At 43.1% G+C, this 25,294-nt stretch overlaps 1 protein-coding gene across 1 annotated transcript in view; it reads left to right on the top strand.

Moving 5' to 3' along the window:
• The first annotated feature begins 10 nt into the window (after positions 1-10).
• The window catches only part of LOC117535786 (transmembrane protein FAM155A), a 110,379-nt gene continuing 85,095 nt past the window's right edge, over positions 11-25,294 (top strand). Inside the window, exon 1 of the mRNA XM_034200343.1 lies at positions 11-1,325. Coding sequence (XP_034056234.1) covers positions 600-1,325 — 726 coding nt within the window. The 5' untranslated portion in view covers positions 11-599. The remainder of the gene's footprint in view (positions 1,326-25,294) is intronic.

The following is a 25,294-nucleotide window of genomic DNA, read 5'->3' as shown; positions in this document are numbered from 1 at the left end:
CCGCCACTGCAAACGATGGAGCTATCACAACGATGAAGATGACGCAAACCGACCCAGCTCTCCGAAAAAGTGTTTCAAGACGAACATGGCGGCAACTTAACCGCGGTCCAAGATGACAATGGCCAACGGGAGAAAGGATTCTAAGCGTTCCGCCCAGGTACCGGACAGAGTGCGTGCATCGACAGGGCTCTCTGCTCTCCTTTAAGTCAATCTGCAAACCGAACGGCGACACACGCGCAGCATCAGTACCGAGAGGCTCGCAACAGCTGGTCTCGCTGTGTCCCCTAAAAGACAACACACCCGGGGAGGGACGGTAGGGAGAGGGGGGCATGCGGTCAAAGAGGACGCCGTTTCCCCCCGGAGAGCCATGGAGAACCGGGATGCGGCAGCGCGAAGCTTAATCTGTGCGGGCGCGCTAATTGGATCGGAATAGCACCGATTGCTGCGGGCGCGATAGAGGAGCGCCCTGGACCGGCAGAGGCACGGTACCCCACCGCTACAGAGGAGAACCAACCGGAGTCCGTCTCCCCCAAGTCAATGAGTATTGTGGCAGAGCAGCCCCCGCGGTGGAGTCGGCCAGGGCAGCACTTTCCTAAAATATGACCAGGGGTGCTTGGATGCGTCGGCAGCATGATGAGGGCTTAAAATACTGGTTTGCACCCCGAGAGAACGAGAAGCCATTTACCGAGTCGGAGCGGGCCCAGAGATGGCGACTGTCGCTGGCCTCTCTGCTCTTCATCACCGTCCTGCTCTCTGATCACTTGTGGTTCTGCGCCGAGGCGAAACTCACGCGAACCCGAGACAAGCGGTCGGAAGAGGGGCTTGCAATTACGGACATGGGCGAGTACCCAAACTCCCTCCACCGACACCATATCCCAACATCACCTGACCCCGACCGTCTCGCCAGAGAGCAAGATGTTATTTTTCTAGGGAATTCTACCAAACCTCTGTGGCGAATGGACACCTGTCATCCAGACAGCTGGTCCAAAGAGTGCTTTACTTTCACGGACGCGGAGACCGTGTGCCTGGGCCTCTCCGTTGGAGGGGAAAAGGGGACACAGTTTTCGAATGTGAATCTGAGCGATTTGTACCTTTCTTTTTGTAATTCCTACTCACTTTTGGATTTGTTTCACGGGTTTACGAGTCCAGACGATTTGAATTGCTCCTTGGATATGGGGCAGGATGTGCTGGGATGCAGCAAGTGTGTCCGGGCTTATCAGCTTCTTGACCAGCAAGCAGAGGAGAACTACCGGGAGTTTGAGCTGCTGGTTGAGAAATACGAGACGGATGCATACTCTGTCAGGACGTGCATGGAGGAATGCAAGGTAGGTCGAGGCCACACACACACACACACACACACACACACACACACACACACACACACACACACACACACACACACACACACACACACACACACACACACTCATATCACACATACACCAAACATCACACAAACACCACATCTAGGGGGGCTGGTTCGCAGTCGCCATGGAAACCGTTGGGTATATCTGTCAGTATGTTGCCATTAGTTTTTTAGAGATCTACCAGTAGGCTACCTACCAGTGTCTTTCCTGCATCATTTGGCATGTGAGTGTCAGGCTAAATGACAGCAACACTTGCACCACATGACAATGGTATGGAGGCTAGAGGACAGAGCAGCAGAATCTGAATCTTATAATTGTTTTTCTTTCTCGGAATGAGTTACATTTTCTAGAACACTTTATAAAATGTGCCAGTGGAAGTGACGTTTGACATTTTGAGCAAGGGCTTGCACCACAGCTCTTTGAGATGAGGAGAGAGAGGGCTGTTGAGTGGTGCTCATTTCAATATCGTTAATAGCACACGAGTGATTTCTGCACATAATCCAGGCTTTGTATTGTCCCCAGTTTGCTTGTTGATTCAATAACATGGCAGCCTTAGATAGCACATATCTCAGGCTGTGGAGTACATGTTGAGCATGACCACAACAAATCCAGGTCTACATCATCGACAGACTAACACTTGTATGTGTGTAGCTCAAAGCATCAAGGCTCAGCAGTGTTAAACAAAGAAAATGTACCTGTAGATAGTGACATGGCGGGGATACACTGGTTGAATTACTCTTCAATCTGCTTCATTTGTTGTGCACTGGACTGTTGCAGAGGCTGTTTTCTTCAGAGACAGCTGCACATCCCTCTGTGACCACTGTCCATGGTGCTGAAAGAAGGCCCAGGAAAAGGCCTTTTAGGAGGACTTGCATGTTTCTTTAGCTGTGGACTTACATATGAACTATGTCCATTGTTTCAATTAGTCTGTCATGTCAGTAAAGTAGGGTTATACAGTATTGTGTACTTTGCTGGACAGAGACCATGACCAACCTAATGTATTGAACAGAGCAACCACTTTTGTCATGAGTTTGTGTATGGTGTGTGAACCTCTCATAATCAATAAAAAGTATGGAATGCGATAATGGTAATACTTTAGTTTGGCCTGGCAAGGACACAAGATGATGTTAGTCTAGCTTGTGCTGCTCCTGCTGTAACATGCATGCTTATACTGCAAGTACTGTGTATACTGTGTAGTTGTATTTACGCTTGGCAGATCAACTTTACAGCTGTACTGTAAAATACAGGTTTGTTTGATACTTAGCATAACCACTTTTCTTGTCCTTAACATTAAGGTTTTCTATTATCATAATGACAGCTGTTATACAAAAGGTCAAAAAGCCAGGGATGCTGCAATATCACCACAAGAGCACTATAACAGGTCAAGGGACGCACCTAGGCAAGCAGGAAATCTTCCATTTAAAACTGCCCTCATAATGATCCTGCAACCCAAACCCATTTTTACAAGATGGATGTTGTACAAGGGCAGATGGTCAGGGTGCTGGGCTGTGAGTGCTGGTAATCCGTGTGTGTGTGTGTGTGTGTGTGTGTGTGTGTGTGTGTGTGTGTGTGTGTGTGTGTGTGTGTGTGTGTGTGTGTGTGTGTGTGTGTGTGTGTGTGTGTGTGTGAGGAAGGCCAGTTAGTGGGAGGATATACTGAGGATAAACCTTCACAATGGAATCATGTGCTGCTTGTATGTTCGATAATTGTGAGTCATAGCTTATTGTTAGGCATGTGTGCATGCATAATATGTATGTGCTATGTGTATGTGCATGAATATTTTTCCCATGCACGTATATACACACTTTCCTCTTATGCTAGCTAATCACTAGTGTGCATTTGCACTCCTACTCTTTGCTAATATAATCAGACTCAGGCAGGGCTACAGCAGCATTTTAGCCCCTTTAGCTCAATCTGAATTGCTAATCTGCTCCAGTGTTCCTGTGACCTTTGTGAGAGAACAGCACCCCAGGCCTGCATCACACAACCCTGCTCCTTTAAGACCGACTCTGCTGGACAATAAAAAAGACAGTAGAAAGCTTGAAACAATAACTATTGCTATTCACTCTTTACTGTCTTATTTCTCTCATCTCAGACCTCTCCACTTCCTCATTCACATTTTAAACATCCTCCGAAGGCTTCTTCCAAATGGTTTATATTGATTGAAACTGTGTCATCACATTGTTTATGAATGCTGTGGATGTGTTTTTGCAATGTCTAAAAAGTTAAAAGAAAAGGAAGATAGAGAAGCAGTGAGATGAAAAAGATGTGAAGGAATAACTGAAAATATCTTCAAATGCGAAGTAGGTGTCACAGAATTAACGTTGCATTGAAAACTGTTAGGGCAAAAATATCCGCAGATATTGTCTAGAGTTGTTCCAATACCATTACAAGTATCCTTGATGCTTCTGATCAAGTCTAAAATGCTTGATATGCTATTGGCAAGTATTCACGTCTATGAACCAATTTGGTACAAGCTTATTATATCATTTAGCAGCTAAAGTATATGCCGAAAAAACAACACATGTCAATGACTGTTTTGATCTCCGCATGCACGGTACAGATTGGGCAGATGCTAGTCCTGTGTAACATACAGCTCCATTGTTTCCCCAAAAACTATTCGAAACACACCAGTGAGCCACGCGGTTGCGCTGGGTGACATGTTTCTCCACTTCAATGAAAATTGGCACAGTACATGTAGATAGAGTCAATCCACATTCCCCATCCTGCTGTTGTGAATAGTGCTTCAAACGTGTATTAATCCGTGGCTGAAAATAGTCCCCAACAGATGCACGATTTACTTTTGTATTAATAAGAGCTTCAGTGGCCTGATGTTTTAGGAAATGACTTAACCTTTAAACCTTCAACCCTGTAGCTGAGGGCCTAAACGTGTTTCTAAAGAGCACGCCAACTTAGCTAATTTATCAGCCACAGACCTTTTCCACCACTTTTCTGTTAACTTGAAATCTAAACAAGATAATTTGATAGGCTTTCCAACCAAATTGATTTCGACACAGAAGGAAAAGCACAGGTTTCAACAAATACATCCCATTTAGCTTCTCCGGTTTCTACGTCCTGACATCGTAAATGCTGTCTCACTGTCCCACTATCATGACTTACTGCGTCACTTGAATAACACAGAGTCATTTTTTATATATATATAACACCTGTTATTTTACTGCTATGACAAGTAAAACTGTCTGATGTGAAGTGGAGTCATGTATGCAGATAGTTGGGTGTAGTCACCGTGTATCGAATGATTGTTATGATGTATCCTTTTTTCTCCTACCTGTCATTTTCTTTCTTTACTCTTACCTTCTTGTGTTCCTTACACCTTTTGATTTCTGTATGTACCTGTTTATATCACACACACACACACACACACACACACACACACACACACACACACACACACACACACACACACACACACACACACACACACACACACACACACACACACACACACACACTCAGTCCCATGTGCCGTGTTTCCTGCAGGTCCAGACCTGACTGTCCCTTCCGGTGTAATTTAATTTGCACTCCCATCATTCTCTGCTTCTCTGGTGGCTGTGTCTCCAGGGCTCCGTCTCAACATGTTGATCTCCTTTATCCATCTTTCTGTCATTGTCTCTCTCTTTCTTTCACATCATTCCCTCTTTGTCTTCCTCCCATCTGTGTCAAAGCTCCAAGGACCATCATCACACATCACACATGTCCAGCTTCAGCCTCTACGTCACCTCCACCCCTCTTGCCCTCGTCCTTACAGAACAGACTAACATCCTGTAAGAGCCCTCTGTTTCTATCCCCCTCTCTCTTCAGAATGATGTGGCCGTTGAGCTCTCTTTTTCTGCTTGGGTGAAAGATACTTATCTAGGTTCAGGTCCTTTCCTTCCCATGAATTACAGGTCTGTCCACACGAAACCCACTGTGTGTTCCCTCACTCAGCCTCAATTGCCCTCCATTTATTCAACACATTTCTTTCTATTTCTACAAGCCTTTTCAGTTCCTGTTTAATTTGTTTACACTTACTCTACGGTAAGGACAGGCTGATTATGTTCTCCATTTAATAAAATAAAATAGCAAAAGGTAAATGAAAGTGTATAAACAACCTTAAATAGATAGTCGTTGTAATAGTTCACAGTCATGTTAGCGTGTTTGTGAGGGCGAACTGAGACACAGATGGACTAAATATGAATATCAGCAATGACAGGTTTTTATTTAGTGATGCTTTTGGCCATGTTAGCAATTTTGAATATGATGGGAATATCATTGCTTTTGCTATTTAATCATAAGACAAAGATTGTGACAAATAGAACTGTTGACTTGATGATCCTCTAGATAAAAAAAGTATTATAATTCACTTAACTTATTATAATTCGTCTGAAGGAGACATGAATGTTTATCAATTTCTACAGCAGTTTCTTTAAAAATAGGATATTGAAAGTGATGGGATTGAAACTGTAAAGCTGTTTTGCTCTTGCTCACCCCGAGGTAATGCATAGAGCCTTGCACTGAAAACAGTTTTCTTTCTATGATTACCTCACTAGCTGGCCTGTGGCAGACTGCTGTTATCTCACGTGTTGCGCTTCGAAAGGTCAGTGGCTATCGAGGTCAAAGTTTAAATAATTTAACTTTAAGCACAGCGCTCTGTGACAATTTTGAGTGGTGTGCAATGCCCAGAATTGTGCTTCCGCCTAGTCGGGCTGCACGGCTCTCTCCATAGAAACCCTGCGACACAGTCAGTAGTGTTTCCACTGATCATGTGAAGGCAGCTTTAGTAACATGTTCTGGGACTCACAATCATATTACATTACATAACAGATTGACATTGTCCGAATGTATATTTATATGTATTGCAGATGTTTAATCTATTTCTGAGCCGTTATCCATGTTGGCGTAAAAGTTAATATTGTGGGATCCAATTGCATTTCCAGACCAGTTACTAAAGAAGTGAAGATTATTTTGGCTAGAAAAGACAGAGCCCACGCACAATAAGGGGCACACTCTGGACTTAATTATCTCAAAGGGTCTGAATATCTCTACGGTTGTGGTGACTGATGTTGCACTCTCTGACCATTCCTGTGTTTTCTTTGAGAGCTCTATTTCTGTTCACAAAAATGTTCAAAAAGAGGTAACCACAAAGCGATATTTAACTGAAAACACTAGGGAAATGTTTACTCAGAATTTTTCTTCCACACTTGCCCCTGCTAACATCTCAGTAAATGAGCTAGTAGATCATTTTAATTCAAAAATTAAAAATGTTATAGATGCCATTGCTCCAACTAAGGTAAAGGAAGTGTCTGGCAAGAAAATATCTCCATGGAGAAAGGCCATGACCGTGAAAACAGAAAAAAGAGAATGTCGAAAAGTTGAACGCAGGTGGCGAAAAACAAATCTCCAGGTTCACTTTGAAATCTATAAAGAGAGACTTGGCCTTTATAATTTGGAATTGAAAAACACACGACAATCGTTCTTCTCTGACATCATTACCAAAAACAAAAACAACGCACGTGCCTTGTTTGCTACCGTCGACAGACTAAGTAACCCCCCAGTGTCAGTAGCCTCTGAATTTTTATCCACCAGGGCGTGCAATGATTTTGCCTCCTTTTTCACTGACAAAATTCAGAAAATTAGACAAGCAGTCAGTGCCTCTGCATCAGGTACAGCAAATGTGTTGTCCCTACAGTATGTCCACCTAATATAAATTCAAACACCATGACACAATTCCATCAGATTAATGATAAAAACCTAGAGGACATTATACAACTTCTGAAATCCTCCTCTTGCTGCCTTGATATTATTCCAACAGGATTTTTCAAAGATGTTTTTCGTTGGATGGCCTCAGATCTACTTCATATAGTAAACAAATCTCTTCACTCAGGTATTTTTCCACAGGCCCTGAAAACTGCAGTCATTAAACCGCTCTTAAAAAAGAATAATCTAGATGCTTCAGTAATTAACAATTACAGGCCCATATCAAACCTGCCATTTCTAGGTAAAATCATTGAAAAAGTTGTTTTTCAACAGTTGAGTAATTTCTTGCATTTAAATAGCTGTTTGGATGTGTTCCAGTCAGGCTTTCGTCCAAACCACAGCACTGAGACTGCTCTTGTAAAGGTCTTTAATGACATCCACTTAAACACAGACAGTGGCAGAACTTCAGTGTTAGTATTATTAGATCTCAGTGCTGCGTTTGACACTGTTGACCACAGCATATTACTAGACCGACTGGAAAACTGGGTGGGACTTTCGGAAACAGTTCTAAATTGTTTTGAATCCCACTTAAAGGACAGAAACAACTTTGTTTCTATAGGTAAATACACATCTGAGTTGACAAATATGACATGTGGGGTTCCTCAAGGCTCCATCTTGGGGCTTCTTCTCTTTAACATCTACATGCTACCACTGGCTCAGATAATGAAAAACAACAAATTAAATAAGTTACCACAGCTATGCAGATGACACACACATTTCACCAGGAGACTATGCTCCAATTCAAACACTGAGTAAGTGCATTGAACAAATCAATGACTGGATGTGTCAGAACTTTCTCCAATTAAACAAAGATAAAACTGAGGTAATGGTTTTTGGAGCCAAGGCATAGCCAAGGTATAAAAGTTAGCGCTGAGCTTCAGTCTGCAATGTTCAAAACAACAGATAAAGCCAGAAATCTAGGTGTAGTCATGGACTCTGACCTGAGTTTCAACAGTCACATTAAAACAATTACTAAATCAGCCTACTATCACCTAAAGAACATATCTAGGATTAAAAGACTAATGTCACAGCAGGATTTGGAAAAACTTGTCCATGCGTTTATCTTCAGTAGACTGGACTACTGTAATTAGCAGATAGCTTGCACATCTTCCGGCGCAGACTGAAAACTCATCTCTTTTGACTCCACTTCGAGCGATAGAACTATTAACAAAGCACTTATATACTAATAAAGGACTGGCTTATCTAAAGCCAGTTGAGTAGCACTTGAAATGTTTTGGCTCTATGAAACCTGATGTACTTATATGATTCTGTTTTCTTCAAGGTTGTGTCTTCCTGGTCGAATGTACTTATTGTAAGTCGCTTTGGATAAAAGCGTCAGCTAAATGCAATGTAATGTAATGTAATGTAATGGTGTCTTTACAGGTCTCACTAAAAAATCTATTAGAAAGCTGCAGCTGATTCAGAACGCCACTCACTAACACTAAGAAAGTGGATCACATCACTCCTGTTCTGAAGTCTTTACACTGGCTTCCTGTGTGTCAAAGAATAGATTTCAAAATACTGCTGCTGGTTTATAAAGCACTAAATGGTTTAGGCCCAAAATACATTTCTGACCTCCTGCTAAATTATGAACCATCCAGATCTCTCAGGTCTTCAGGGACTGGTCAGCTTTCTGTCCCCAGAGTCAGAACTAAACATGGTAAAGCAGCGTTCAGTTATTATGCTCCAAATATCTGGAACAAACTCCCTGAAAACTGCAGGTCCGCTGCAACTCTGACTACTTTTAAATCCAGACTAAAGACTTTTCTTTTTGTCGCTGCTTTTAATTGAACTATTCATATCTTAGACTGCACTGTAACTTTTATCCATGTACTTTTTCTTTTAATATTTATTTTATTAGCTTTTCTTTTTAATGACTCATTTTAAATGCCATTTTCTTAATGTCTTTCATTTTTTGTAAAGCACTTTGAATTGCCTTGTGTTGAAAAGTGCTATATAAATAAACGTGCCTTGCCTTGCCTTGCCTAGTCTATCAGAAAATTCACTCTGAACCATAACTTGGTAAGAGTCAATAGGAGCCATAAATGATGTATGTCGACTGTACAAGATGAAATGGCCATCTTCCCAATGCGACCCCTAGAGTTCCACTGCATGGCTGAAAAACGATCATGCTGACTCAGCTGATGTTTCTGTAAGCACATTTTGCTTTAATTACATCAGATGTTTAGCTAAACTTCACATTTGTTTAAACCGACAGCTTTTAATAAAGTAGCACACAGCACATTAAGTACAGATTGTGCTGCTATCAACACAGACAGCATTGCCCAACTGCAAGTCCTGCACTTTTCTCTCTCTCAGTCAAATTCAATTAGGGCTCTGTTGCTTCTCTACGCAGCTCAAATAAATCCAGGGAAACTCCCCTTCATATGAGCTGCCAGTGTTTGTTTCTCCCCAGGCAGGAGATAAGGGAATGCGTCTGTTCGAGAAGAACGCAGCACTCCCATGGAAACGCCTCCTCGTCGGACTCTATTCCCCGTCTACGCAGCACAATGAGAACATACAGCTCCCTCCTCCTTCCTGCCTAGGGCCTCAGCTCCTATCAACACATCCACACCCATTTCCTTCTGTCAATATATGTTCCACACTCCTTCCTTCAGGCAGTTACTCAAAAAAAAGAAGCAATGTCCCTCATTCAGGTTACAATGAGGACTTGTCTGATTGCCTAGTGCGTGGGCACCTTTAAGGCCAGCTTAAAAGTCAAAGTAAAAAGTACATGCTTGTCCATGCGCCTGTGAGATAGAGCAGCTCCACTCATAATTAGATCAAAGTTGAAAGGATTTCTTAAAATGCATCCAATTCAATCCGATTTATAGCATAAGCAAATATTTTACAAATGCACACTTGCTAGCTGTCTCTTCTCTCCTCTGTCTCACTGGTGTGCTTAGTTGAATGATTTGACGAGTGGGTGAAGTGTTATGTTTGATTTTCTGTGACAAAGTGAAAAGAGACAAGTGGCTAGAGAGAGCGGAATGGCTGCTATTGATATCCATACAGAATGCGTTTGAAAACAATAGGCATTTCTTAAGCTAATGATGATTTCAGCCCATAATTATCTGAAATAGTCAGCATCTTTATGAGATTGCTTTGGAGAATAACGGGTGTGTCTGGGCAACAGATTATGAAATGTGTCCGGGATGCAGATATATCTGCCACTTCAGTTTTATCCAGCAAACTAAAGGAAGCTTGACAAATATAATAATGTGTGGAGAGATGCACAAGTGCTGCCACAACAGTTCAGCACTATTTCACATTTCTGTTCTCAAGCTGTCCTTTGCGTTGAGATGTACATGTTGGTGTGTGTCCACAAGACAGTGATATGTAGACTGACTTTTTCATTTTAAAGGAAGATATATGTCATTGATAAGAATGGAAATAATTGAATCAGAACTTTAATGAAGGTGTTTATAAAGCAGTGAGTGGGATTATTTGCTTCTTTTTTTTTAATGCTGTTAGATGGTGTCGTTTATATTGGATGATTAATTGAAAGGCACATCACATCGCATTTTATTTAAAATCTCTCCTAGAGATAAAGACACCTGAATTATGAGTCCCCTTAAAATGTCAGAATCTTCACAATAAACTTCTCTGTAAAATAGTTAAATGAATGAGTTGTATGCTTACAGGTCATGAGGATTACTATGGCATGTGTGAACAAAATCTATAACGTCTTTTGTAGCTCCAAAAGGAACTTACGGAAAATCGAATACATTTCATTAAGTGAGTTAAAATAAAGAAAACTCCTCATCTCTACTTAAGGCCAGTGGTTTGACATGGCTGCTACTAGCATAACACACTCAAAACTGTGGAGTACTTATTTTGTACCTACTGTATGGTATCACCCAAAACATCAGAATCCTTGGTGATTGAGCAAAAGCTGAACATTTGAGAATTGAATTTTTCATTTCTTCAGCAGATCTGATACATGTGTTTGTGACTATAAGCTTTTTGTCACCTCCCCCAGCAACAAGGCTTCATCTTGAACGGGCCTATTTGATCCCATTTCCAACCAATTCCTGATAACATACACAAATAAAATGGTACTCTATTCCCCTGAGCTTGCCTTCTGAGGCAGCACTCCTCTCAGGCTGTTTACAAATCCTCTGCATCTACTCTAAATCTCAACCCTGACCTTAACCGTAAGCATTTGATGTAAAGAGGTATAGTTTGGGAAGTTTAAACCTCATTGATTTTAGTGGAGGTAAGTAGGGGAATTCATATGTTTGTTAAACCCTACAGAACTGATCTGAACTCAGACCCCTCTGCACATTCATCCACTCCATGAATCTCTGGAGGATTATAAAGCTATTTCATTTGAAAAAGTGGCAATGCAACTAAAGAACATCAAAATCAGCATTCTAAACAGATAGTGAAAAAAGTAACAATGACTCAGTTTATCCAAGACAGAAAGATAATCACTTGTCCTCCCAAGTAGCTACATCAGTAAGTAGCCTGTTAAGAAGCTACGTACAGAGCACATCCCCTATAATGATACAGCTGAGGTGACACTGACGTTACACTGAAATTGGCAACAGCAAGAAAGCAGGATTAGGTTATACAGAAGTTATAATGTCCTGTTAATCTGATCCCTGACCAGTGTAGATGTAATTGGTGCGAGAACCTGTAATGATGAGCAAAACTTTAGTCCATCTAAGCTATTCATGCATGTGTTTGTGGTAGTTCACGGATAGTTGTTAGTTGCTCAGTAACGCTGCTAATGTTGTGACATCACCACTAATGTGCATATATTCTCCTTCTAATGTAGCCAATAGCTTCAGGTATGTTACGACTACCTCCAATGCAGAGTAGTGCTGTCCCTGATTTGTGTGAAGCCAAGCAAATCCCTAGATTGCAATCTGGTGAAGACGCATATACTGCACAAGTTTATTGAATCACATCTGGATTTCTCCTATAGGACAACTGAACTGAGAACAAAAAAAGCTCTATCGAAAGTGAAGTGTGCTGAGAAAACTACAGACTGAGCATCACTGACAGAGACACGGAAACCAGTCACAGTTCCCAGACTCTGGTGACATTCTCACATTACTGAATCATCATCATAATCAGCCGCTCACTGTACGTCCTGATTCAGGGAGAGCAGAGGAGCGAGAGAAGTTTTGACACACGAACATGCAGTTTCATGATTACAAACTCACACATACTGTTGCAAAACCAACAACAGCTCACACGGGAGACAAGCTGACAGCGATCAGGTGACAGAAGCAAACAGAGGGGGGGAGAGAGACGAACAAATCAATGGTTAGATTAGAGGAAATACCCGGTGATGTGCAGCATGAGGAGCTCGTGTCAAATCCTTTGACATACTGTATTTTCTCTGGGTTTTCATTTGAGCACCTGCTCCAACCTAATCCTTTCAATTTTAATCAGACTAGTGTTTCTGTCAGTGGATGAGTGTGTATGTAGAGGGGGGGTGCATGTTTACATGCTTGAGTGCATGGCACAGAGGGATGTTGTAGTCCTTTCCGTCAGCAATGTGTCATAAGTACGAAGAGTCAAGTCGTCTGGGAAGTTCACTTGTTTGCTTTCTTACAGAGTTAGATGATAATTCATTTTTAAATGATAAATGTTCTGGCTTTTTGCCTTTAATTGATAGAAACTGTGGTGAGGAAGGAGAGGAAGAGAGAGGGGATGACATGTAGCAAATTGTCCTTGATAGTAAGGGCTCTACCAGGTGATCTGATGAGAATTTGAACAACTCTTTTGTGTGCAAAAATACTTATATGTTTTAATCTGCAGCCAGGATACAGTTAGCTTAGCATAGAAAGCATGGAAAGCAGTGGCACATTTTAGGGTAGGGGTGTTTACATTCTTGTAGAGGTTTAAAACTTCTTTTGACTGAGATTTTTGAACTGCTTGTAGTTTATTTGTTTACCTTTGGACAAAGCAAGGGACGTGTTTTGTTTCCAACTACGCTTTATATCAGCTGTACACACACAGTGTTATTGAACTCTCTCTAAGAAAGAAAATACCTTTTTTTGTTGAAACTGTGAAAATGTGTATGTTATTGGATGAAATGTATTTATTTTCATGCTAAATTAATCCGAGTACTATAAAGTCACATGACCAATTAAATATTTGGTTCAGAAAATGCACATTATGATTTCCCTGATCCCAAGGTTACAGTACAGTGTATACATTGTTTTATAACATAAACCAAAGCTTTAAGATATTCCATTTGCCATCAAATACGATCAAATACAGCAGCAAAAAAAATCTCTCTTTGAGAAAATGAGAAGCAGAGATTGTTTAGTATTTTTACTAGAAAATCACTGAAAAAAGACAATTCGTTAGCCAAGTAGTTGCCAGTTTTTTTTTTTGTCGATCGACTATCAAATAATCGATAAATGATTTCAGCTCTAGCTGCAACATCCTGGTATTCAGTTGACTAGTGGTGACACTTACAAGTAAAAAGACAGGGGGGTTGTTGATGCAAGTGTTACAAATGTGACTTTGCTTTAAGCTCTAATTTACTTCAATCATGGTCTAATTGTTTTATTCCTGAATGAAAATAGTAGAAGACAATATTGAACTGTTTCTTGGTTGTTAACAACACAGCATGTTGGAAGGCTACAGTGAGGTTAACAACCTTTCATCAGTGATTCAAACTTTGCTTTTAAAGATGTATTTTTTCTGCTAAAAAGGGTTTCCCAGATGGGGTAGAAAATCCTATAAAAATAAATGTAAGCAATATTACACTAAACGCCTCCATTCAAACTGATGCAAATGAGTTTGTGTTGTCCTCCTCTCAGTCCTCATTACGAAGCCAAAGACGCTGATTATTCACATCATTATTCAGTGGCACCTAGCAACCACCTCATCGCTGAGGAGCCTTTCCTGGAGCGTGATACAAGCACAAAGTATGAGATACCTACAGTTTCGTGGTCAGATTCTGTGAGTGGGCTGAACCTAGCAAGTAGTATCCTCAGCCCCCTACCTCCTCCCGTCTGTCACAGTTATTTGAGGATGGAGAGAAAGCGAGAGAGAGAGATTATTGATGAAAACAGACAGAACATGGGAAAGGAACAAAGCAAGACAGAAGAGGAATGGAGGGGAGCTTGACCTGATGATGAGGGTCTTATCGGTACCTCTTTGTAATGGTTTTTCGCTTGCGGCGTGTGTGAGTGTGATGTGGATGGATGGTGTAAGAGTTAGCAGGGTTTTCCACCGGCTGAAGTTTCCCTCTTTTTCTCAGACCCCTTGGTCCATTCGTCCTTAGCGCCCATCTGCCATTTGTCAACTGCAACTGTCATAATTTCCTCACCCTTTTGCTCTAACTTTGCCACTGTCATGCTTCATTCTTCTTCTTGAAATGATTGTTCTCCTATCTCTTTCCCACCTGTGAATTTATATCTGATATGATGCTTTAGTGCTGCCCTGGTTTGTCTGTCATGTTGCAATGTTGGGCATCGACAGCCCTTGACTGATTCTGTGTAAATTATTCATCTGTCATTGACTTTTCAAAAGCACTGATGATGAACTGCAACACTGTTATCGCTTGCTCCTACACCTCTGTGACACTGTGCTGTACCTCACTTCTTTGTAAGCAAACACACAAAGGCATGTGCATGGCCCCCACAGTCACATTTTAAAAGCATGCAAGGACAGAAATATGCATACACAGGACCTTTCTGTATTTCTTTTATATAAAACAGATCTTTGTATTTTCCTATCAATCATATTTCTACAAACAAAACAACAGGTACTCACCAAATGTAATTTTAACAGAAACAGACACGTGCTAAAACACAATTTAACTCAATTTTCACTATTGAAAATAATGAATGTGTCAAAATGTTTGTTTCATACACTTAATTTTCCTCAGTGTTTAGGAACCACGTGCCCAGAATCCCACACACAGCTCTGAGACAGCAGTCATTCAGTAGACAGTAGGATGAGCTTTACATAACATTAAGCTCTTTGGTGTCCAGACCGCCACTCTATGTGTTTGTTTACATTGCTCTAACCTGAGGGCATGAATGTGTTTTGGTGCGATATCGTCTCCCCACTGGGATCCTACACACTCTCCCTTCTGTTCCTCTTTCCATTTTTATCAAGGTGGCTACACGTCACATAATCGCTGCTCCTGTGTGCCACTTCCTCCTCCTCTAACTATCTCACTCCCTGTAGCCCTAATCCTCCAGTGCAGGCTCTTAGCTGGATAATTCTGTCTCCCATCCTTTCTCTTTATGGCAGGATTTACAGCAGTACCCCTTCATATCCCCCTTTTAGCACTCTTCCGGTAGCTTCAATGTAATGGGGCCGTGCTCTTTTGAAGGGATGAGAATCGGTTGCACAAAGGATGGAGCTCCCTGAAGGTCCAACTAACTAACAAACATGATTTGCGTTGAATATAATTGAAGAGATTGATATATGTAAAAGCATATTTTTTAAATGCTTACTGCATTTAAATTAAAGGGGACCTATCATGCAAAATGCACTTTTTGATGTCTTTTATACATAAATATGTGTCCCCGGTGTGTCAGGGAACTCACGCAGCGTCAGCAAATAAAACTCTCTTTTCCTCCGTACCCAAATCTCTAAAAACGGGGGTACAACGGAGCTGATCCAGATTTGCGTCTGCAATGCGGACCCACAGCACTATCAGAAACGTTGCTATCAGAAACAATGCCCGGCTGTTTTGGACGAAATATGGTCTTTGTTTACATTAGCAAGCATCGCTAACACACAGAGCTAACCTGTACTGGAGAGAGTATGTGTAAGAAGCAGGAAACAAAAGGAACTCACCTTGTGGTAAACCCGCAAGAGAAAAAGCATTTGAGCTCCATACTGCTTCAGAAATAATCCTTGATGTGGTTTGGAACATGATATGGCATTTAATCATGGCAGCATTGAGCTGAATCTGCCGGGTAATTCTGAGCAGGCATTAGCTCCACCTCCTTTTTTTTCCAAGCTAAGGACCACGATCCTGCAGTTCTCTAACAGGCCTGAAACAGAGGGATATGAGGGAGGTCTAAAATGCATGATCTGTTTGGTATTTTGAGCAAATATATCTGAAACCTATAATATATACCTAAAAATAGCATGATAGGAGAACTTTAAATTAATAATACAAAAGGTTGGATAAGGTCATCTTGTAAATGGAGACAATAGTGATTGTAAACAGGCTGCATTTTTTTCTAACAAACTATAGCCTTCCCAGACCCATTCTATGTTTCTTATAGAAGGTTCCTTGGAAGCGGCTGTGTGCTACTATTTGCATTGGAAGTTAACCTGATTAACATTTGCCAAACTGACCACCGACTATCTCCGGCTGACTGCTTGCCTCTCTCCCGCTACTAGTGTGATAGCAGGCGGACTCCCAAGCCTCTGTTTCATTCCCGGACGTGAGGTATACTAACGGGATGATCTTCCAGCTGTCTCGTTGCTGTTAGCCCTCGCTGCTAAGCACCACTACCAAACTTCTTCGGCGCCCGACCTGTTGACATGTTGAGGTTTTCCATTCCCCAACTCCTGAGTTTCAACCACTCCAACGCTCCAACCTGCACCTCAGTCATTAAACAACTTGGACTTCTTCGTCGGCATCGCTATATCCACCGAAGCCAAAGAAGAAGACAAACTGTATATTCCCAGCACGGAGATGCAGAAATTCCATCCATCCACTCTGTCTGCCGTCATGTCGTACATCTGAGGCGTCATCAGAGCCTGGTCACGGCGGGGTCAAACCCGCCAGAAACATTGCGAGACTGTGCATGAATACACGGAGAGCATCGCGAGACCGCCACACACGAAGGAGTCTGGAAAACGTGGAGTGGATTACAGCCTACTCCGGCCCCTACAGAGACTCACCACATCTTCCAAAGCCAAAATAGAACTTCTGAATCCACAATCCCTCAGTAATAAAGCATCCTTCATTCAAGACCACATCATTGATGAAAAAATGGACTTCATGTGCCTCACGGAAACCTGGCATCAGCCCGAGGTTTACTCCACCCTCAACGAAGCTTGCCCTTCTGGCTACAGCTACTTGGAAAAAGCCCGCAGCACTGGTCGTGGTGGAGGCCTAGCTGTTATCTACCGAAAGGAATTGGAACTGTCACTCCTGCCCCTGCCTGTATTGTCCTCTTTTGAATGCCTTGCATTTAAATGTAAACCCCCCCTTGCCCCTGACAATACTTCTGATCTACCGGCCACCCAAACCCAATTCAGCTTTCATCCCAGAGATACAAGACCTTCTCACTACGCTATGCACAACCTCTGCCAATATTATCATACTTGGAGATATTAATATTCACGTCGACTCCCCCTCCTGCAACTTTGCCACTGAGTTTCTGCTACTTCTGGACTGCCTCAATCTCACACAGCATGTTGATGTCCCCACACACGCCAAGGGCCACATGTTCAACCTGGTCATCACAAACTCCGCCCCCATCAGCAATCTGCTAGTGTATGACCTGGGGGTGTCTAACCACAAGACCATCTCTATGGAGCTGTTTTTCCAGTCCCCACTCAGCAAGCCCAAATGCCAAATCCGCTTCAGGAACCTGAGGAACATCAACCCGGACACCATGACCCTGGACCTCCAGCATCTTTCTTCCGCCAACTTCTCATCAGTAAATGAGTCAGTGGCATATTACAACCAGTCCCTTAACAGTCTCCTTGATCTGCACGCCCCCCTCAAAACCAGGATGGTCACCTTCTCGCGCTCAGCCCCTTGGTACACCGGCGAGCAGCAGATAATGAAGACAGCTGGCCGTGTCCTTGAGCGGCGGCTCAAGGCCTCAGGACTCACTGTTCACCGGTTAGCCTACCGTGAACACCAGAAGGCCTACGCACAGTCCCTCAGAGATGCACGGTCCCAGTACTACTCCTCCATCAACAACAACAGTACTGGAAACTCCAAGCAACTCTTCTCCACCATAAACCACCTCCTCAAACCCCAAAGTCCTCTACACTCCGACTTCACTGAGAAGCAGTGTTGCAACTTCGCCTTCTTCTTCATAAACAAAGTTGACACCATCCGCTCCATCCTCTCTAGCCCCTCTGTACCTCCAGTTCCAACTGCTGACCCACAGCCTGGGACAACCCAGCCTCTTCGCTGTTTCACGGACATCTCTCAGCGAGAGGTTGAGGGCATCGTTAGGAGGATGAAGCCCTCCACCTGTGTCCTGGACCCCCTTCCGTCAGCTCTGGTGAAATCGTACATCTGTACCATGAGCCCCATGATCACTAAGATCGTAAACCTCTCTCTCCAGGCTGGCCATGTCCCCTCTGCCCTAAAAAACGCTGTCATCACACCTCGTCTCAAAAAACCCTCCCTTGACCCGGGAGTCCTGGCCAACTACAGACCCATTTCCAACCTTCATTTTCTATCAAAGGTGCTGGAAAAACTAGTTGCTGCTCAGCTCCAGGACCACCTCCAACAACCTATTTGAGAAGTTCCAGTCTGGTTTCCGCTCAGGCCACAGCACAGAAACTGCCCTGGTCAGGGTCACCAAGGACCTGCTGATGATGGCTGATGCTCGCTTTCCCTCTCTCCTCATCCTCCTCGATCTCACTGCAGCTTTCGACACCGTCGATCACGGCATCCTACTCCATCGTCTGCACTCCACCATCTGACTCTCTGACTCTCCCCTTGACTGGTTCAGATCATACCTCACCGGGAGAACAGAGTGCGTCTCCTTGGGCGAGGTAGAGTCGGGTACCCACGACGTCACCTGTGGTGTCCCTCAAGGATCAGTTCTCGGCCCCACCCTTTTCACACTCTACATGCTCCCCCTTGGCTCTATCATCAGCCGACACGGAGTATCGTTCCATTGTTACGCTGATGACACACAACTGTACCTCAGGATCAACCCTACCTCCTCTGCAGCCCTGCCTTCACCCACACTCACTGCCTGCCTGGAGGAGATACAGGCGTGGATGAAGCAAAACTTCCTGAAACTCAACAGCTCCAAGACCGAAGCCACTAGGCGCATTCACACCGCAGTACTTTTCCCACAAAGGTTCATCAGAACTTAGTTCATGAGAACTCTTTAGTTCTCATGAACTTAGTACAGATCGCGTTCACACCGGAATAAGTCCCTGAGGGAGGATTAGGCAAATGAAGCCGCTGACGTCACTTCTTTTTCTTCTGCTTTGGGTTTACTGGTAGGCCGCAAACCACTTCACGGCGTATACTGCCGCCCGGAGTCCCCGGCCGGAAGTCCCCGGAGTTGGGGACTGGCTTCAGTAGAAGCAGTCCCAGCAGCCTTCCGAGTAAATCGCCAGAACGCCGACACCTCCTCATCTCCACCGCTCCCATGTTTTATTTTGTGTTGCCATAAGTTAGTCTCTCTGCGTTTCTGCACTGGGCTAATGCTAATGCTAATAATGCTAATGCGAGGATAATAAAATGGCGGCTTCACAAAGCTTTTTGGGAGTTTTACGGGCCGTGGTTTGCAATCCGCCCAGCCAATCAGACATAGGAACCTTTTTCTCCCACGAAAGTCCCTGCTCTCTAGCAGGGACGGAAAGGGGGTGAAAAGGTTCTCATGAACTAATTTTAGTTCCGGCTCTTTTTGGTGTGAACGCAACATTTCGGAACTATATCGGAATTAAAGTGGGAAAAGTACTGCGGTGTGAACGCGCCTATTATAGTTGGCACCCCACACCAGGTTCGGTCATCCACCATCACCACCATCACCTTCTCCGGCCAGGACATTACCCTCTCCTCAATAGTCACCAACCTGGGTGTGAAAATGGACGCCCATATGACCTTTGAGGCTCACATTAAACAGCTGTGCAAGAACTCCTTTTATCACCTCAGGAACATCGCCAAACTCCGCCCCACACTCACTCTGTCTGACGCCGAAAAGCTAGTCCACGCCTTTGTCTCCTCCAGGCTGGACTACTACAATGCACTCCTCATCGGGATCCCTAACAAAAGCATCCAGAAGCTCCAATACATTCAGAACAGCGCTGCTAGGATCCTGATGAGGGTGCGCAAATATGATCACATCACCCCCATCCTTAAATCACTACACTGGCTCCCTGTGGAATTGAGGATCGAATTCAAGGTCTCCGTCCTCACCCACCAGTGTATCCATGGAACTGCTCCTCCCTACCTCAAGGAACTCCTCACCCCCCATACCTCCTTGCGGACCACCCGCTCCAGCAACTCCAACCTCCTCAGACCCCCCAGTACTAAGCTCCGTACTATGGGAGACCGGGTCTTCTGCTCGGCTGCTCCCAGTCTGTGGAATGCTCTCCCCGACCACATGAGAGCACTACAGACCGTGGAGGCACCTATTCAATAGAGCCTTTCCCTAGACCTTTTATTTATTACCACCCTTTTATTTTATTTGTATTGTTTGTTTTTATTGCTTTTTATTAATTCTACTGTGTTGTGTACTGTTTTTATACTGTTCATGCTCATTGCTTTTAGCACTTCGGGATTTGAAGTCAAATATGAAGTGCTTTATAAATGAAACCCATTATTATTATTACTTTGTTTACAGTTTGTCTGACAAAAATAGTGTTTGGAAGTCTTATTCCCACCTTTGTTTCGCTTGTTGCATATTATTTTTCAGCAAGCCAGAGAAGATACTGCAACTATAAACCGATAGTTAAGCGCCTCACCTCTGTTGACCCTCAGCACACAGACCCTTCCCTGAGGTTTCCCTGAGAGCTTCAAATTCATTTTTATCAACCCCCTTATTTGCCCTCTCTTCCAGTTGGCAGGAAATTACATTACATTACATGTTACTTGTTAGACGCTTTTCTCCAAAGCGACTTACATACTCAATACTGTGGACAATCCCCACAGGAGCAATTTGGGGTGAAGTGTCTTGCCCAGGGACACAACGACATGCTGACTGCAGTGGGGTTTGAACCTGTGCTCCCCTGATCCGAACACCAACACACTAGTCCACTACGCCACACGCCTCCCTAAATGTCTGGGATCTGCATTTGTGTGTCCTAAAGTCCTAAAGGCTATTTGTCTTATATGTACAGCACTTTGGCTCGACCAAAAATCGTTTATAAATGTGCTATATAAATAAAACTTGATTTGATTTTGATTTGATAATATGCCGTCATTCCTACAGTATCTAGTGTGTGTGTCATTTCATTCCCGCAGTGCAGTATCTTTGAATATGACAGTATGAAAATGAAATGTCAGTTTGACGGACAGATTTTCAAAATGTCTACGCTTTAATGATTTGTTTTTGTGTTATGAGCGGTTTTGGATTGGATATGAAGGAAACATAATACTGAGAGTGTGAGTGAGTAAACAAAAAGGGAGAGCCAGAGAGAGAACGAGGGCGACTTTCATAAACTGACTTATTGATTTCCCATTTGAAAGCAGCGTGTGAGGTTTCGGACAGGAGAGGTTTGGAGGTGGAGTCGTCAAGAGAAAGGAAGACATGAGGTGGAAAGAAAAAACAATAAGAGTGGGGGGTGGGCCGGAGGTGGACAACAGAATAATATTGATGATGGTGCTGGAAAGGGGAGTGAGCTGGACACACAGGGGGAGGGCCGGTGATGCAGGCTTGACCTTACAACCCCCCTCCCCATTTGAGATTGATGTTTTCAGTCAAGGCACACAGATGCCCGTAGCACAATTCTGGCAAAGGAAATGATGGTGATTGATTGATAGGGGACGATGAGAGTCATATCCTGTACAGAGAGCACTAGGACTTCACTGACAGACATTTTTTGGCTCTTTCTTTCTCTCTTTTAACTCTTCCTCTCTCTCCATTAGTCCTCTATTCCTAAAGTCGAGAGCTTTATGGCCCGGGTACAAAGTCAGCATCCCCACCATGATGATGATATATAGCAGACATGGAAACAAAAGGTAGAGCTGGTGGAGCTAGTAGGCTGTATACTATCAGTGAAATTGTAATAATAATAATAATAATAAAGCTTTATTTATATAGCACTTAACATAAAACACATGGAGCTCAAAGTGCTTTACAAAATGACACACCACAAGTTAAAGACAAACAACAAGAAATTCCTCTAAGATTATTTGTTAAGAACTTTACAAGGTAGATGCAGCAAAACACAACATGTTATCAGGTTAATAGACACAAGGAGGTCAAGTGAAAAAGATGAAAATATGAAAAGATGTGTCCGTCACGGCTGGAGGGCAAGGTACACAGGACCCAAATGCAAAATATAATACTTTTATTGCAAAACTAGCAACAAAGTAAAATAAAGCAAGGCAAAAACACAAAAATCCCTCTGACGGACAGAAAAACCAGAACTTAAATGCACACAAACTAATCAACTGAACAGGACACAGGTGAGGGGGGAGGAGACAACACAGGGCACCAGGTGCACATAATCAGCAGAAACTGACAAGACGGGAGGGGGAACACAGAGGGAGGCCGTTTCTCAATCGCGATGATGCTGGCTTGGTAGTCGCGTACTTCCAAGTCACTTCCTTCAGAAACGAAGCAAATATGCTTCCAAGCCACGGCTTCGGAAAACAAAGAAGAATGGAACAGGCTAACAAGTGTGCCACTCTCTCTAACGGTTTCAACATATACTGTACCGAAAATAAATACCTCACGATATCTATCTAATTATGAACTTGCTTTACTTCCACGGAACACATTTATGGTGATAACAAACAAATGTAACAAAGTAACATATTTACCAACTCATGTTCTACACCACAATACTTACATTTAAATGTGTGCTGTGTCGGTTCAGCAATTCTCCGCAAGGGTTTTTGAAATTGGTCCGTGCGCAAAGCATTGTGGGGATTTTACGGATGCGAAGTCTACCCATGTGCAGCCTCGAAATTTCCCCCAAACCAAGAATGCGGCCTCGGTGGAATTCCAAGTATGCTGGAGATTGGAACAGTCCTTCGGCGGCACTCGATGACGTAGCATCCTTGAAATATTGGCTTGGAAGCCAGAATCCTCGAGATTGAGAAGCGGCCAGAGACAGGAAACCAAAAACAGAACTAGAGATGACAAAAACACAACACAGACAGATCGTGACAGTGTATTTAGCTGGTGTTTAAAAATGTCCACTGAGTTGGCCTCTCTGAGATTTCCTAGGGTGTTCCTACAGTTTGGGAGCGTAGTGTTGAACACCCTACCAGGAAATATCAAAATGTTCTAAGATTATCCTTTGATGGTTTTTACGCTTACTATAAAAACATACGTGGAAGCAATACAGTTAAATGTATGCTTTAGTGTCTCTATTTTCAAACAGCATGCTATATTTTTCGCAAGAGAAAATAATTAGAGGATGGGGAATAACCTTAAAACATGTTTCATCACAAGAGTGTAAACTTCCCTAAAAAACACAAGGTTACTAATGTAGATAGTAAGGCAGTTATCTGCTTTGCTATCATTTACAGCTTGTTAGAGCAGATAAACACTCGTACTCTTTTGCTCTTGTGTTTTTGGTTTTGGTAATTAGGAAAATTACCTTTAAGTTGGAACACAAACATGGTTCATGCTGTTTAACTGTAGCTGTGAACAGACATGACAAACAGCTCTGAGCTGCTGGGAGCAGGGGGATCAGAGCTAGAGCTGCACTTAATGTATACTGTGTCCACACAGGAAAGGCTTCCCTCAGCCCAACTACATAATTATAACTTCTAGATAATTTTACCAAACATTTTTAACTTACATGCCTGCGAATGTTACTCTATAACCCTCCTGTTGTCTTCGGGTCAAATCTGACCGATTTACTACTTTCATCAATCATAACTTTTTTGTTTTAGATTCGATTGCATTAAGGCTTTATGATATCCTTCACAGTAGACATTTGAACATATAAAATTGCTGACCACCACTTTCATTGAATTTTGGATGACTTAGTCAACTTTGTAACACCCATGGTGTCCCCATAAAGAAAAGGAATTAGTAACCATCCGGATCAGATAAAACACACACACACACACACACACTTTAGATGTGCCCCCCCTTATGTTCCCAATCCCCCCATGTGAATCACACACACACACACACACACACACACACACCACACACACACACACAACACACACACACAACACACACACACACACACACACACACACACACACACACACACACACACACTAGATGTGCCCCCCTTATGTGCCCAATCCCCCCCATGTGAATCACACACACACACACACACACACACACACACACACACACACACACACACCACACACACACACACACACACACACACACACATTTTAGATGTGCCCCCCCTTATGTTCCCAATCCCCCCCTGTGAATCACACACACCCACACACACACACACACACACACACACACACACACACACACACACAGAACAATTTTACACATTTCCCGCTCTTATGTGCCCATCCCCCCACATGGATCACACCTGGCACACGCAATACATGTTCAGTGTCTATTCTTTGTATATTTACTGCAGTTTTTCATGTATACCAGTAGTCTGATACAATATTTACAGTTTGAAAGGGTGTTACATAAAATGTGGTGATGATTAATGGTTTTTGTGTTTTTGTGTCACTGCCTTGACATTAAAGTATCCGTGCAGTAGGTATCAGTGGCTAAAAATACCAATTGGTGCATCCCAACTATTTTTTCCCGGATTAAATGTCTCAATTTCTCTCTTTTTCTCTGCATGTGTCTGTCGCTCTTGAAGCTGCACAAACAACAGCAGAGTGGAACAGTAAAAAGGAGAACATTGCAGGTGGAGCACATGATGCTTTTACAAGTCTTTGCTTGTGAAAGCCCATTATGTTTGTTTGTCGACATGTGTGAGTGTGATCTGGCCATGTGTGTGGTTTATGATGTGTGTGTGTGTATCATTGTGTTCCTGTGTGTTGTTGGGGCTCAGTGTAATCACAGCTCTAATCTGTCTGCCAGGAGTCCGTGTGTGGGTGACATTAAAGTTCTCATTAGCACTGTAACTCAGCACCAATGTCACTGTGAAGACACCAACGACACTGCAGCAAAATCTACCCACCACGTCTGTGTGTGTGTGTGTGTGAGTATAAGTCTCTGTGTGTGTGTGTGTGTGTGTGTGTGTGTGTGTGTGTGTGTGTGTGTGTGTGTGTGTGTGTGTGTGTGTGTGTGTGTGTGTGTGTGTGTGTGTGTGGTGTGTGTGGTGTGTGTGTGTGTGTGTGTGTGTGTGTGTGTGTGTGTGTGAGATAGAGAGAGACACAAAGCTTCTTAAGTTAACAG

Source organism: Gymnodraco acuticeps, unplaced genomic scaffold (genome assembly GCF_902827175.1).
Source record: "Gymnodraco acuticeps unplaced genomic scaffold, fGymAcu1.1, whole genome shotgun sequence".
NCBI classification, from domain to species: Eukaryota; Metazoa; Chordata; class Actinopteri; order Perciformes; family Bathydraconidae; genus Gymnodraco; species Gymnodraco acuticeps.
This window is presented reverse-complemented; position numbering and strand designations above follow the sequence as displayed.